General features: G+C 43.2%; 2 protein-coding genes and 1 pseudogene across 3 annotated transcripts in view; 1 reads left to right on the top strand and 2 right to left on the bottom strand.

Moving 5' to 3' along the window:
• LOC142071365 (rRNA methyltransferase 2, mitochondrial pseudogene) overlaps positions 1 to 9,620 on the bottom strand; it is a 55,896-nt pseudogene extending 46,276 nt beyond the window's left edge.
• The window catches only part of SLC35F3 (solute carrier family 35 member F3), a 285,448-nt gene that overhangs the window by 230,772 nt on the left and 38,320 nt on the right, over positions 1 to 16,356 (bottom strand). The gene's annotated exons all lie outside the window — the stretch shown is intronic.
• On the top strand, positions 12,247 to 13,684 carry LOC142071364 (uncharacterized). Its single transcript, XM_075126172.1, has 2 exons — positions 12,247 to 12,896; positions 13,284 to 13,684. The coding sequence occupies exons 1-2, from the start codon at positions 12,317 to 12,319 to the stop codon at positions 13,682 to 13,684; spliced, it is 981 nt and encodes a 326-aa protein (XP_074982273.1). The 5' UTR covers positions 12,247 to 12,316.

Raw genomic sequence — 16,356 nt, 5'->3', positions numbered from 1 at the left:
CTGCCGTTGCTTTCACGGAGGGAGGGAAGGGAAGGCCTGACGACATGTACCCAGAACCACCTGTGACAATGCTTTTTGCCCCATCAGGCATTGGGATCTCAACCCAGAATTCCAATGGGTGACGGAGACTGCGGGAACTGTGGGATAGCTACCCACAGTGCAACACTCCAGAAGTCGACGCTAGCCTCGGTACCGTGGAAGCACTCCGCCGAGTTAATGCACTTAATGCACTCAGAGCATTTTGTGTGGGGACACACATAATCGATTATATAAAAACAATTTCTAAAAAACCGAATTCTATAAATTTGACCTAATTTCGTAGTGTAGACATTCCCTCAGTAAAAGTGATGGCAGCGTGAACACAGAAGGTGGATTAAGGCATCAATGCAGACAAAGGCCTGCAATCCCAACAATTGTGTTAAGATTTACCTGATTCAGCCAGATTTGTTTCAAAATCAAGTTTCCTTACCAGTTACAAATTCCACTTTATATTATTAAAAATGGACCATTTAAAATATCTAAAATACTTTCCCCTATTTATGATCAGTGCTGCCACCTACAGCCAAAACCGAGGGGGCCCTGACAGACCTTCTCATCTGAATCAGTGCTGCACAGCCTTATCTTTGCCCCCTTACATAAGCATTACAACACTCCTTTGTTACATGCTCACAGACTATTTTTTCTGCATGACCCTGGCCTCATTCAGTATAAACTATACAACTTCAAGAACAAGGCAGAGATCCCACAAGTACCAGCCTCATTTGACATACCACAAATGAAGTGAATGATGCAGGAGACCCTAGATCAATTCATTACACAACTCTACCTCGTTCTTTGTCCAGCATGTGCACTGAATGAGGCAGGAGTTCTGCAGAGAAAAAGAAAAGAGTATGTTCTCACATAACACAAAAGATAATGTTGCAATGCCCACACACACGGGGGCAGAGATCATGTTGAACAACTTTGCCATTTCCTGACTTTTGAGTACTCCAATTTGCAATTTGAGCATTCTTTAAATGTAGATTATTAATAGAATTTCCTATGGGGTTTTTTTTAAAATTGTAATAAGTGCAATTACTGAGACCTTGCTGCTTTCCATGTCCAGCTTTCTATACAATATGGAAGAAGCCTTCATTTATTGTATGGAAAGAGGCAGGACTCCGGAGTCCCTACAAATTTTCCTAAGCTATACATACATGAATAGAAATAAGACAGTCGTCAGAATGTTTAAGAAATCATATTGCAAAATTCAGTGAGTGTGTGCAAAGTATTTTGAAAACCATTATAACTTTCACAAATTATAACCAATTCTTCCCAGACCACCAGGAAGCATATCTGTGACCAACAGACTACGTCCCTGCCATATTCAAAGTATTGAGGTGAAATGGCTATGCAAATATTTATTATAATGTAAATTTAGTGGGGGTTTTTGGTTTGTTTTTCATTGACCACCCTGCACCGTTAAGCAGAGGGTGGGGAGGGTTGGCTGGCCTGGCCAAGTGAAGGGAACAGTGCTTTATAGCTGGGGGGAGGGAGGAGGAAGAGATGAAAACTGCTGCAAAAGGGGCAAAGTGGTTGCTGACTCACCTCCGGGGAATGCAGGGTTTGAAAAGGGGCAAGGCGGTGCCTGAAGCCTTCCTTTTTACACGGACCAAGGCTGCCCACCCTTCCTCCCCTTTTAGGTGGTAATATATTAGGTTTGGTCAGCACCTGCTGTGGGCATTATACTAGCCAGCCCTTGTTTGGGGGGGACGGGAAGGAATTTTTCCCTTACCACCATATTGGCTTGGGTGCAGTTGGGGTTTTTTCACCTTTAGCCTAAGCGTTCTCCTGAAGCTAGACTGTTCTTGCTGTCTCCCTGCAGGACTTTCTCTAGCTCCTCTGCCCCAGAGTGATACTCCAACCCTGCTAAGCTTTTGGTTGGAATCGATAAGATCCACTTGTTACCGTGATTCAACCAAAATACTGCTGTATCTAAAAGCAGGGTTCTAGAATCTGCCACACCTTTATGGACTATCAGTGAAGCACAGTGTAGAGACTCCATTCATCACCCTGACCTGTAGCCATACAACAGGGATAGGCACTGACAGGTTTCAAAACCCTGCATGTTTTATCGAAAGAAGACTCCCTTCCATATGTCCTGCTTATAAAGGCTGCTCCACAACTTGCAATCCACCCAACAGTTTCTATAACTGACTGATCTTTCAGATAAATAAGCTTGCCTCCTGTGGAGTCACGATCTGTGATCTTCAGGGGCTGGCACAGCTCAGAAAGAAGGGCATGTTGTCATCTAGACAGAGACCTAAATTAACAAAAATGGTCTAATGTGGAACTCTGAACATTTCCAAGCACCACCGCAACAATTAAACACCCTCTTCCCTTATCATCACAGAAAAGCAGAATTCTGTTTGCATTTTTTCCCTATAGTTGCCAGGCAACTGAAAGATCTTTTAAACCTGCAAATGTAGAAAATATTTTAGTTTGAGTCATTTTAATATTCAGTATGTTGTAGGGCTGATTCATCTACACTTTTACTTGAGATGGGTGTAATTAAGGATCATGCTGAAGTATAAAATCTTGAAGTTGTCGTTAGGCTGAAATTGTAGTAGATGAGGCAACAGAAGCAAAACCACAGGTTGAGTACTATGTGGAAGGGGAATGACACACTGCTTCAGGCTTCATCACCATGCAGCACAGATGCATATCACAATGCCACTTCACAAAACTGAAGAGCAGGAATAATTGTAGCTATAGGATATTTATCAGAAGGCATACCTGTATTGACAAGACATCAAGGTAGGGAGGAAATTGATAAGGCACACATGACTGATGTTACTGTCACAAAAGATTTTATTTGCAATGATGCCAGTCACTAATTAAATGCTCATGAACATCACTGGATATCCCTTGCTAGATCTGACCACAAATCAACAGGGTCACCCGGAGTTAGCAATATGCCCTATGGATACTATTATACATATACACACACACGTACAGATACATCCCCACACAACCTGTGTGGTGACAGCTAGGTGATAAATTGCATTATTATATACCTATGACCACCTCACCAGCTCTATGGCAACTAATCCAGCTCCACCAGAACTTGTAGCTGCTCTGAGTTTTGGAATGTTAGAACAAACAACCATTTTGGGAGGTAAAACACAAACAAATATGCCTAAAACATCCCCATTTCCCGCAAAGGTAAATGATCTCTAACTGATCAGTTAATGTTTACAATACTTTGAACATGTAGGATGGGATTTTCAAAAATACTTAGTGTTGGCTAACTCTGCTCCCATTGAAGTTAATGGGAGTTTTACCTTTGACTTCTATGTGAGCAGAGTTAGGTCAATTAATATAATAAGCACTGATTAATATTATTCTTCCTGTCATTTTAAAACTTTCCACAAGATATTGGAACCGCAAACCTGCTTGGCATATTTATTGTGACATTAGTTAGAAGGTCTCAGGGCTGCTGATTAACTTTTTTACAGCAGTACTTTTATTAAACTTTTCTATTAACTTTCCATGCCCCCATTTTTACATCATTAAAAAGTTGATTCTTACCATGTTTGAAAAACAAGGTGAACAAAAACTGTTTCAAAACATTCCACATGGGGGGAAAAAGCTGATTATTTAATACGACCTCAGAATGTGGCCTCATTAACTTACAAGATGCATAAGCAATAACAACAATTAAATGAGTTGAATGGAGAGCTGTGCTGGGGGCCTCAAGAGAACAAAAAGGATGTCAATCAAGTGGGGGAAAAAGGAAAACAACATTGATGCTCCTTAAAATAGTCCCCAAAATAGATTTTTAAAAGAACGAATATAAGGAATACAAACACTCACTTTAAAAATAGGTATATGGGCTGAAATCCTGGTCCCACAGAAATCAATGGGAGCTTTGCCACTGGTTTCAATGGAGCCAGGATTTCACCAATGATGTATTACATTTAAAGCTGTTTGGAAAACAGAATTTCCATCCTGCAGGAAATTCTGATTTTTCGACATTTGTTTTCATCCCAAAATGGGATGAAAAATAAAAATATGAAAAATTTTCACAGGACAAAAAGTGCAAAAACACTTGTATTCAGAAATGAAAGAAACTAAAACTTTTTGTTTTGAAATGTCAGTTAAAAACAAAATATTGTCAATTTGAAATCTCAATTCAAAACTGAAGGTTTTGTTTTGAATGTTCCTGGTAAAAAAGTAGGAAAGTTTAGTTGATATAGACTTTCCACAAAAAAGGTTGATTTCCACAAAACCCCACATTCCACTGAGAAAAGTTTTCAGCCAAAATTTTTGATCAACTCTAGTTTTAAGCCAGGGTGAAACTTGCAAACTTTCCCCGCAGCTAGCCCAGCTATTTCCATATGATACTAGAATGACCTAACCACATTCTGAATAAAATCTAAGACCCTTCTCCTTACCCTAAGCTTTCCCACAACCCCCTAAAGATGACAAAAGCAGTCAAACCAATGGCATTACCATGTATACTTTCTCAGCACAGCAAAGCTGGGAGAGAGGAGATTTGAGTCTTGCAAAGGAATCCTCTGTTCTTTGTAATTTTGTGTACGTGGCACAGAGGTGAAATCAGACAGATCAGAAAAAAGGCAGAATCATGCAAAAAAATAATCCTTGGGGGTCTTCGTCTTCTATTCACTTAATTCCATCCCTGACCGAGAGGCTAGGGAGAACGGAAGAGAAAAGGGTGCATCGGCACACATGGAGTCTGGTCAAGTTTCCATGTTTTTTTCATGATAACACTAGACTTTTTTGTATTGTTATTTGTAATGTAGTATCTGCTTATTAATTTTGAGACCTAGAAATTAATCTGAATCACAGAGATACCCTCCCCAGGTGTATCTGGCCTGTTATGCCCACATAAACTGCTTTTCAAAGAGTCAGATGGAAGACAATGCTGCAGTGCCATTCTTCCCTAAACTCCCCCACCCCCTATGGTACTACGTGGGAATCTGACGTTCAGCGTTTTGGGCTAGATCCTCAGCTGCACTCGGCAGAGAAGAAGGTCATTCAGGAAACCTCCCTTCTGTGTAATATTAGGACAGATATCCTGATTAGGAAGCTGCCCTAACGTGCACCAGCTGCAGTTATCCTTAAGGGACAGTCTTCCAGCCAACCATAGCCAGAGCATAATGTACTGCCATGCCATGCCACCTTCCTTGCCCTCCTCCTCGCTCACTTATCCCTCCCTGGCCTCTGCATTGGGGGCTGCTTGGAAGAAGGAGCCAGTTACATCATTTCTAAACCTGCTGGGGAGTCTCGCACACCAATCCCCCACACTGCTTGGGCACTGGGGCTCATTTCTGTCTCCTCGGTGCACAGAGAATCTGGCACCTTAGGCTGCAACATTTGCAAGCCTGAGTTACTGCAAAAGTGACCTGACTGTAGTCATTATTAGTCAGAAAACAAATTGAGGTAACATCAGGGAGCTTTTGCAAGGTTGCAGTAAGAGTAATGGATCTACAGGTCTCAGATGCACAACACAGGATACACTGAGATACCATCAGTCATGATTAAGGATAAAAAGTCATTATTAATTAAATTAAATGGCCTGGAAAACAAAACTAGGCTAAGGTGTTTGCAGCTAATCTCTAGGGATGTCTCTTCATTGAATGGTTGAGTTGCTTGGGCCTTCAGTGCCCTTGGTCTGTTTGTTTTATGCTGGCTCATGCTATCTGGATATAAATCTTTTCGAGCTTTTGTCCCTTACACTCTGTTTCAATAACTTACGAGACCCTGCACAAAAGACACAACATATTTATATGCCTGCAAGCAGTGCAGGATCCATCTCTTAAAGGGCCCTGCATATAAACATGTAATAACTGAACTATACTCAGGCCCTTCTAAAGAGAAGGACAGTTTCCTAGAATGCACAGAGTTCAATAGTTGCATCACAAATAATGTGGCAGCAAAGCAGAGATGCACAGCTGCAGCAGGAACCCCTGAAACATCTGCCTCAGATAAGTACAATGCTTCCAGGATTACAGGATGAGCACAGTTAATGTACAATCCTTGTACTAGGCGCAGAGTATGCTCCTCCCACGCAAGGCCATTCCAATTTTAGTAGGGTAGGATCATGGTCCCACGCCTACCTCTGGGAAAGCTACTGCTAACGTAGGGGCACAAGGAGTGTAATCTCCTTGGTCATCTCTTAGCCAAGCTAAATATATTTAGTTCGTTTAATCTTTTCTCATAAACTAATCTCTTCCAGCCACCTAACAGATTTGTTTCTCTTCTCTAAATTCCCCCCTATTTGTTAATATTTTCTGGTAATAGGGTGCCCAAAACTGGACTAAGTATTCCCAGTTCAGTGACTCTCACTAGAGCTGTAGAGAATATTTGTTCCATGTTGGGATGACTTTGCATATACAGCCCAAAACTCCCTGGGCCTTTTTTGATGTCATATCACGTTGCAAAATCATGTCTAAATCCTTTTGTCCACTATCAGTCTTAGATCTTCAGCATTGCTGTTTCCCGGTTGAAGAACATAAGAATGGCCATGCTGGGTCAGACCAACGGTCCATCTAGCCCAGGGGTTCCCAAACTTGGTTCGCGGCTTGTTCAGGGTAAGCCCCGGGCGGGCCACGAGACGCTTTGTTTACCCGAGTGTCCGCAGGTACGGCTGCTTGCAGCTCCCAGTGGCCGTGGTTCACCATTCCCGGCCAATGGGAACTGTGGGAAGCAGCATGGGGCGTGTCACCACTTCCCGCAGCTCCCATTGGCTGTGAATGGTGAACTGCGGGCACTGGGAGCTGTGAGCAGCCATACCTGCAGACGCTCGGGTAAACAAAGTGTCTCGCGGCCCGCCAGGGGCTTACCCTGAACAAGCCGCGAACCCTGTTTGGGAACCCCTGATCTAGCCCAGTATCCTGTCTTCTGACAGTAGCCAGTGCCAGATGCTTCAGAGGGAATGAATAGAACAGGGCAATTATCAAGTGATCCATCCCCTATAGTCCCAGTGCCAGTACAGGTTTTGGGATACCCGGAGCATAGGGGTGCATCCCTGACCATTTTAGCTAATAGCCATTGATGGACCTATCCTCTGTGAACTTATCTAACTTTTTTTTTTAACCTAGTTCTGACTTTGACCTTCACAGCATTCCATGGCAATGAATTCCACAGGCTGACTTTGTGCTATGTGAAGAAGTATTTCCTTATATTTGTTTTAAACCTGCTGTCTATTAATTTCATTGGATGACCTCTGGATCTTTTTTTATGTGAAGGGGTAAATAACACTTCGTTATTCACTTTCTCCACACCATTCATGGTTTTATAGACCTTTAGTGTATCCCCCGAGTCATCTCTTTTCTAAAGTGAACAGTACGAGTCTTTTTAATCTCTCCTCGTATTGAAGCTGTTCCATGCGCCTCCCATTGAATATCTGTGTTGCAGATTATTTTTCTCTAGAGCTATGAGGCAAAATCCTCTCAAGGATTAGGCTCTTAGCATGTATTTTTCCAATCTGATTTTCATTTTATTTTCTGTCCATGTTCCTAAAGGCTCTAGGTCCCTTTGTATTATTTCACTGCTTTTACTGATGTTCTTTTCAATTAGTGTTAAATATAGAACTCTACCAGCAATATATTACTTGCTCCAATGATTCTTCTCCCCAATTATTCAGAAATACTGTGCTAAACTCATTTTGGTAAGAAGATACTGTTCATTTTCAGCCAGCATTTTTTACCTTATGATGCCCTGTAAACCAGAGAGCAGTTAAAGAACTTATGAAGAAATGTGCTGTTTTAAAAGACTTGAAGTTATGTTACAGTTTATGTGTTTTTGTTAAGTAATTGGGATGTCACCTTTCACAAGTGCCAACATGCTGCATAACAGGATTAAATAAATAAATGATCAAATGCCACAAACCAATGTGGCAACAAAGCGAATTTGACAACACCACACTCTTCCAACAAAGCTGGAAAAGAATTGGAAAAGAAAAATATTTTAAAACTAGGTGAACAGTTAACAAAGTAAACGAATAATTTGTTATACAGGAAAATAATTCCTCCAGATCGGACAACGATTACAAAATATTCAGTATTTTGCTGTGGCAAATGATAAAGCTAGAGGCACCATATTCAAATCAAGAATTTAAGAATAAATTGGGAGGAGCTTAAATAATGTAGACATGAAGGCACAGAGGTATCAAGAGTCTTAAACAGCAAAGGAAGAATTTTAAATCCAATACTTAACATTAAGGGTAGCCATTATGAGTGCATGAACAGTAAAGAAGCAAAGTGACTTAAAATCAACAATAAAATCAAGAGAGCCGCACAGTTCTGAAGAGATTGCAGATGGAAAAAAAAAGGAGAAACAGGAAGACCTGCAAAAAGCAGTTACAGTAGCCATGTGAAAAAATCACTATGATGCCAATTCAGAAAAGCACCCTGTCACAAGTAGCTGGCCCTCTGAGGAAGTCAGGCATCCAGCCTACCTGTGACAGGTTCCACTAAGGAGAACAAACCAATCCAGATCCACCTGTGTGTAGTTAATTGAATAGCCAGCTGGGTGACAGTTAATTAGCTAAGGAACACCTGGGCTTAACCAAGTGTTACAGTTAGGAGATTTCAGAAGACATGATGGCCGAGATCCACAAAGCTATTTAGGCACCTAAACCCCAGACTTAGGGGCTTAAATCTGCACCTAAGTCCAAGTTTTGGCTCTACTGCAAGCCACAAAACTCCCACCAAACTAAGGAAGCACCTAAACTCACTCAGTGTCTACATTTACAGGATAAAATATCTTCAGCACCTAAATTTCTGCCTCTGGGCATGCACACTGCTGCCTCCCTCTAGGCCTCTGGATGCCTACCTCCCGTGTAAGTCCCAGAGTGATTCACAAACCGGGGGAAGGTGGCTGTCTAAGTCACATGAGGGGCCTGATCTAGTAGGCATGTTCAGAGACTGCCTACCATATTGAGTCCCATTCAATAGCCCCCCGCTACCACCATCACTGTTGAAAGAGGAGGAGATGATGCCGCCGACCTTATAACTTTTAGTCCAGTGATTAGAGTACTTGCCTGGGAGGTGGGAGACCCAGGTTCAATTCCCTCCTCTCTGCTAGCATGTGCTAACCACTGAGCTATGGGACAGTCTGATATGGGGCTCCCTCAGTCTCTCCTGTTGAAGCTGTTTTACTGTGAATAAATAATGAAAGAGTGATTGGACATGGGGCACTGGATCCTGTGTCTCTCACCTCCCAGCTGGGTGCCCCAAACACATGATACAGAGTCAGTCTCATTCTCTCTCTGACCCAATGACTACCTAAGTATTTACCCACAGTGGATCAGTGAGATGCGGGAGATGGACCTGGATCTCCCACATCCCAGGTGAGGGCTCTAACCACTGGGCTAAAAGTTATAAAATGAGCACCACCACCTCCTCCAGCCATTTTGTGTGGAGCAAGGCAGGCGCCTAACTATCTCCCACAAGAAATGCCTTAAATGCCTACACTGCCTCACTCCAGGCAATGGGTTTCCGTTCATGGACCGCAAAGCAGAGGCTGGCGCCTCCCTGCAGGCCAGATTTAGGCATCTATCGCTGAGAGAGCAGCATGGCTTAGCACATACCTCTGTCACTAGCATCTCCCATTGGCTAGCTTGGGCAGCTCCTTCCCTGCCTAATGTGCAGGCTTTAGTGGATTGCATTCTAAGATACCGGTCTCTCCCGCTTCATTCTGTAGGAGCCTAGGCAACTAACCCAGGCTTTCTGAACTGCAGGGTATTCCTGTGATTTTCTAGGTACCTAAAAGGCAGCTAAGCCCCTTTGTAGATCTGGGCAGAAGCTCCTGAAGAAAAGCACTTCTCAGGGGAACTGGTTAAGGAACTCACCAGGAAAGTGAACCTAGGAAGGGTGTTCCTAGAAGAAAGAGTTCCACATGGGAAGAACTGTTAGTGCCAAGCCCTAGAGAAAGCTGGTCCCTGTGAAAGACTTTTCCAGACAGCAATAGGAGCTCCAGAGCGCATAGAAATTACATGCCACTATGGAGAAGAGTTGCAGAGGTTTGATCCTTGCAGGGACCCGGAACCCAGAGAAGGAACCCTTCTCCAGGTGATGGCAAGAGGCCTGACTCCTGAGGGGGGATGTGGGTTGAGAGGGTGTCACTAGCAAGAAGCCTAGATGGAGGAAGCAGGTAACCTTAGTCTAACACACACCACTCCCCAGGATGCTGGGGTGAAGGCTTGTTTGTGTACCACATTTGGCCTTTGGTTAAAGAAATTAGATCCCTGACGGGGCACTGTGCACTACACAAAAGCCTACTGAAAGCCCAGTAGGGGAAACTGAGGCAGGGACATAGCCGTGATTCTGCATCAGACTGCCAGGGGTGTGTGTAGGGGGACACATCAGCTTTGAGGCAAGAGTGGAACTCCAGGGGTGAGTGCCTGCCATAACATTCCGATTCCTAGACGAAAAGGATATACAAGGCCATGATCCTGAAGAAATGGCAGAATATAAGAAAGAATGCACTGAAGCAATTTTGAGAGAAGTAGAAGCAAACACACAGAGTAATAGCTTTCATCCCAGCATCTAAATTATTAAGTTTTTTAAAATCACTTTTTCCCTTGAAAACCTCAGACAGAGAAAACCCAGAAACTAAAGACTTATAAATGAATAATACTATTGTTAACAAAACATCTCATGTCCTAAGGCAATTGTGAACATAATACAACTAAATTACAAATATTACACATAAAAAGGCAACATGGTATAATAGTAACCAAGGAGAAGATACAAGGCAAATAAAAGGGGGGAAAACCCAGCAATAAAGCAAAAGCATCAAAAGGAAAGGAGATAAATAGAGAAACAAGTACCTGTAGTCTGTGTAACTATAGTAACCAAGACAACCAAAGAAAAAGAATTAAACAATAGAAGATGGCAGGTAACTGTATACACAATTCCATTAAATCTCTCCATCTTTACTAGAAAAATTAATATCAAACATTTAAGGTGAATACATTGGATCAGCACAGAAAAGATGAAAGAAAGTGACCTCATAAGAGAAAGTCAAACAATCAATGGGAGATATGACAATAAAATTCTATTCAAGATGTAGAACTTCTTTTTAATAAAGGACCAAATTATCCTCATAGTTTACAGTGGTCTGCTGAAAAGTACCCAAATTTTGGTCACATTTGGTTTTCCTGCCTTAAGCAATCGATAAAGCAGGCCAGGGCTGGCCTTACCATTAGGCAAATTGAGGCAGCCACCTGAGGTGCCAGACTGTGGGGGGCACCACTAGGACCCAGAATGTAAAAAATTGTGTCTGCTGCTGGTGCATATATATTTTCTCTGCTCTAGATACACAAAGATGGTGGAGTGCTGTGCTGGAGGAAGGAGGGCACAAGAGACATAACAGGCAGGCAGGAGAAAAGGTGAGAGGAATAACAGAAAGCAGCAGGAGCCGCAGGGAGAGAGAGGAGGAGGAGCCTCTTATGTACCTCTCTAGCACCCCCAGGAGCCTGGACTGATTAACACCAGCTTCTCAGGGAGCTTCCTGTTTCCTGCTGCTTCCCTGAACCCACTTGAGGAGAAAACGCAGTCAACTGAAGTAGTAGGAGCCAGTTAGGCCCTTTAAATGCTGATATCTTCCCTCACTCAGCCCCTGCTACCAGCCTGCTTGTTTGTCCCCTTCAATTGCGTGTTGAGAGCCACTACAGCTGGCTCAGAACAGCAGTCATGAGTGAAAGAAGAAAACTCCCCTCTGGGACAGCATTCAGAAAAAGAAAGAAAGCAAAGGAAGCTTTTCTGTCTGAGCAGGAAGGAGCTCTCCTGAGATACATAGACATAAATAGAAACGGAGTACTTGTGGCACCTTAGAGACTAATCAATTTATTTGAGCATAAGCTTTTGTGAGCTACAGCTCACTTCATCGGATGCAAGTGAGCTGTAGCTCACGAAAGCTTATGCTCAAATAAATTGGTTAGTCTCTAAGCCCTGGTCTACACTAGGACTTTAGGTCGAATTTAGCAGCGTTAAATCGATTTAAACCTGCACCCATCCACACAATGAAGCCCTTTATTTCGACTTAAAGGGCTCTTAAAATCGATTTCCTTACTCCACCCCTGACAAGTGGATTAGCGCTTAAATCGACGTTGCCGGCTCGAATTTGGGGTACTGTGGACACAATTCGATGGTATTGGCCTCCGGGAGCTATCCCAGAGTGCTCCATTATGACCGCTCTGGACAGCACTCTCAACTCAGATGCACTGGCCAGGTAGACAGGAAAAGAACCGCGAACTTTTGAATCTCATTTCCTGTTTGGCCAGCGTGGCAAGCTGCAGGTGACCATGCAGAGCTCATCAGCACAGGTGACCATGATGGAGTCCCAGAATCGCAAAAGAGCTCCAGCATGGACCGAACGGGAGGTACGGGATCTGATCGCTGTTTGGGGAGAGGAATCCGTGCTATCAGAACTCCGTTCCAGTTTTCGAAATGCCAAAACCTTTGTGAAAATCTCCCAGGGCATGAAGGACAGAGGCCATAACAGGGACCCGAAGCAGTGCCGCGTGAAACTTAAGGAGCTGAGGCAAGCCTACCAGAAAACCAGAGAGGCGAACAGCCACTCTGGGTCAGAGCCCCAAACATGCCGCTTCTATGATGAGCTGCATGCCATTTTAGGGGGTTCAGCCACCACTACCCCAGCCGTGTTGTTTGACTCCTTCAATGGAGATGGAGGCAATACGGAAGTAGGTTTTGGGGACGAAGATGATGATGAGGAGGAGGTTGTAGATAGCTCACAGCAAGCAAGCGGAGAAACCGGTTTTCCCGACAGCCAGGAACTGTTTCTCACCCTAGACCTGGAGCCAGTACCCCCCGAACCCACCCAAGGCTGCCTCCTGGACTCAGCAGGCGGAGAAGGGACCTCTGGTGAGTGTACCTTTTAAAATGCTATACATGGTTTAAAAGCAAGCATGTGAAAGGATTACTTTGCCCTGGCATTTGCGGTTCTGCCTTTGCAAAAGGTTTCTGGGGAGGGCAGCCTTATTTCGTCCTTCATGGTAGGACACTTTACCACTCCAGGCCAGTAACACGTACTCGGGAATCACTGTAGAACAAAGCATTGCAGTGTATGTTTGCTGGCATTCAACCAAAATCCGTTCACGCGGTGGGAGGAGGCAAAATGCGACCTTGTAACGAAAGCACATGTGCTATGTATGTAATGTTAACAGCAAGGTTTACCCTGAAAGAGTGTAGCGACTGTTTTATAAAATGTGTCTTTTTAAATACCGCTGTCCCTTTTTTTTTCTCCACCAGCTGCATGTGTTTCAATGATCACAGGATCTTCTCCTTCCCAGAGGCTAGTGAAGCTTAGAAAGAAAAAAAAACGCACTCGCGATGAAATGTTCTCCGAGCTCATGCTGTCCTCCCACACTGACAGAGCACAGACGAATGCGTGGAGGCAAATAATGTCAGAGTGCAGGAAAGCACAAAATGACCGGGAGGAGAGGTGGAGGGCTGAAGAGAGTAAGTGGCGGGCTGAAGAGAGTAAGTGGCGGGCTGAAGACAGGGCTGAAGCTCAAAGGTGGCGGCAGCGTGATGAGAGGAGGCAGGATTCAATGCTGAGGCTGCTGCAGGACCAAACCAGTATGCTCCAGTGTATGGTTGAGCTGCAGCAAAGGCAGCAAACAGAACCACGTCTAGATAAAATATCTTAAACTGATTTGGAAACAGAAGTTCAAATCCCACAAGCACTTACACATATGACTCATGGGACTAGACGTGCACAGAAAGTTATCCACAAGATTGGGGCCTAAAGGAACAACCTCTTCTGATACTGACAAAAAAAGAACCATTAGAAAGGTGAACAGCAAAGCAAAAACAAAGTGTGTGTGCTCTTCATTGCTTCTTTATGATGAAGGAGATGTTACTCAAATAAAAAATAAGGAGGAAGGTAGGAGGGAGAGTTTCTGCTTGTTTCTGACATTCAAAATAACAGGTCTAAAGTTAAACTCTCAGTTTGTTGCGGACTTACTAGAGAATTTTTGGGATTATGAGAGCAGAATAGAATAAAACTTTAGCTGCATCTTCCTACTTCAGCAGTTTCTAGTTGAAGGGGAAGAGAATGTTGAGTGAGGCTGTTTAAACTGCTTTTTTTGTTGTTGTTCATTTTTGTTCAAATCTATTTTATATAAACTTCCAACAAACATATGGTCTTACATCTCATGTTGTGAACTAACTTTCCAGAACTCCGGAGAGTTCTCCAGCAAAAAAGAGGGAAGTCAAAATTTGATATTCCTGATATTTCTAAACAGAAGACAAAAACAAAAAGCACTTTTAAAAAGAAACTTGAGACAGTCATTACACATTGGGAAGGAGTAAAGAAATTGGAAAGAGCACAGGCAAAAACTTTGTTTTCCATTTCACCTTTGAATATCAAATCCAGGAATTCACATCATGAAGCAGGAATGAAACATCAGCTAAACATTTATGCCAATGAAGTAGTCACTACTGACAGCTCTAAGATTTTGTAAAGAACTTACAATATTACAAATTTGAAGTTAAAGGACAATTCAACTTCAGTACAAAGTTTAGGAACATCTTGCTAGCTATAAGGATAGTTAAGTACTGAAATAGGTTTCCAAGGGAACTTGTGGAAACCTTGTCATTGGAGATTTTTAACAAAAGGTTAAACAAACACCTGTCAGGGATGGTCTAGGTCAGTGTTTCTCACATGCAGGCACCAGGGCCTTTCCTTGCGGACACAGCCATCTGGGCTGTGATGGAGGGGGCGGGGTGCAAAGCAGTGGCAAAGCGGTTGGGCCTTGCCCCCCTCCAGAGAGAAAAACTCTGTGGAGGTGCAGGCAGCTGGTGAATTCCCCACTTTCCCAGGTGCAGGGGAGGCAGGCTTCGGCCACGGGGCTTCGGGCTCCGTCCACGTGGCGGCAGGCTCTGGTTCCAGGCTCCAGCCCCATGCTCACCACCCCTGCCATCGTCCCTGGGCGCTGCCTCCCTGCCCACCTCCCATTCAGGACTTAAATTTATCCCAGGGCTTGCCGGGGCTGAGTAAGCCTGCTGTGAAAAGTGATATTAACAAACATACAAATATCACTTTTCACAGCAGAAGACTTACCAGCTAGCAAGTCTTGGAAGAAAAAAAAGTTCAACCAAAAAAGCAAAAGAAACAACAAAAAGACAAGAACATGCAAAGTGCCTTATTTGTGTTTCTATTCTGTTTAGGTCCAATAAAGAATAGAGACAACTGCAAATTATTTTTATTACTGAGTCTGAAATAACCCCCTACATAAAAAATTACAATGATTTGGACATGTATATGTGCATGTTTATTTGTTTTTCCTAAAGTTAATTAAGAATTTTAAGAAAAATTGTCAGTGCTGCCACCATCAAGAGTATACTTAGTCCTGCTTCAACATAGGGAACTGGATTAGATGACCTCCCAAGGTCCCTTCCAGCCCTACATTTCTGTGATTCTCTAATGGGGAAAGATTTTCAAAGGCACAAAGGGGATTGAGGGGCCCAACTCCCACTGCTTTTCAGTGGGAATTAGGTACCTCACTTTTGTCCCTGTGCCTTTAAAAATCTCTCCCTTGATTATAAAAAGGGGAATAATGTGATTTTAATATGGGAGCACTAGAACCCCTCAATATCGTTCTCAATACATAATCTCACGAACGCTGCTGCCATCTGATTCAGCAAATATCAGATACCCAAATTCTTTTTGAGACAGTCTTGTAAAAATAATAATAAATAATAATGTTAAATAGTGAAAACTAGAAGGCTGTGGGCTTATTGTACAGTATAGTTACCCAGAATGTGACGGAATCTCATTAACTGCACCAAGACCAGCAGAATGCCCCAGACAAGACCTAAGGATGTCAGAATCCATCACCCCAAAACACTTTTATACATTTAAATGATCTCATCAGACCTGTACCTACAAAAACTGAGCCCATGGAATACCTGATGGTGTCACAATTGTAATCTCTTTCAGCCATATGACAGGGTGGATATTTAAGCCTTCCACCAAATATACAGGGGCTTTCCACTTGGATGCCATCATATTCCAGGTGCACCTGCACCAAGAGAAGTACTCCTGGGAGATACATCCTTGACCCCATACTCCCCCTACACTGCATGATGCACAGAGGAACAAAACAATGGGAAGAGCTACGGTAGGATCACTCAGAGGGAAGACGTTTCAGAGCGGTAGCCGTGTTAGTCTGTATCAGCAAAAACAACGAGGAGTCTTTGTGGCCTCTTAGAGACTAATAAATTTATTTGGGCATAAGCATTTGTAGGCTAAAACCCACTTCATCAGATGCATGGAGTGGAAAATACAGAGGCAGGTATAAATACACAGCACATGAAA

This window comes from Caretta caretta, chromosome 3, assembly GCF_965140235.1.
Source record: "Caretta caretta isolate rCarCar2 chromosome 3, rCarCar1.hap1, whole genome shotgun sequence".
In the NCBI taxonomy this organism is placed as follows: domain Eukaryota; kingdom Metazoa; phylum Chordata; order Testudines; family Cheloniidae; genus Caretta; species Caretta caretta.
This window is presented reverse-complemented; position numbering and strand designations above follow the sequence as displayed.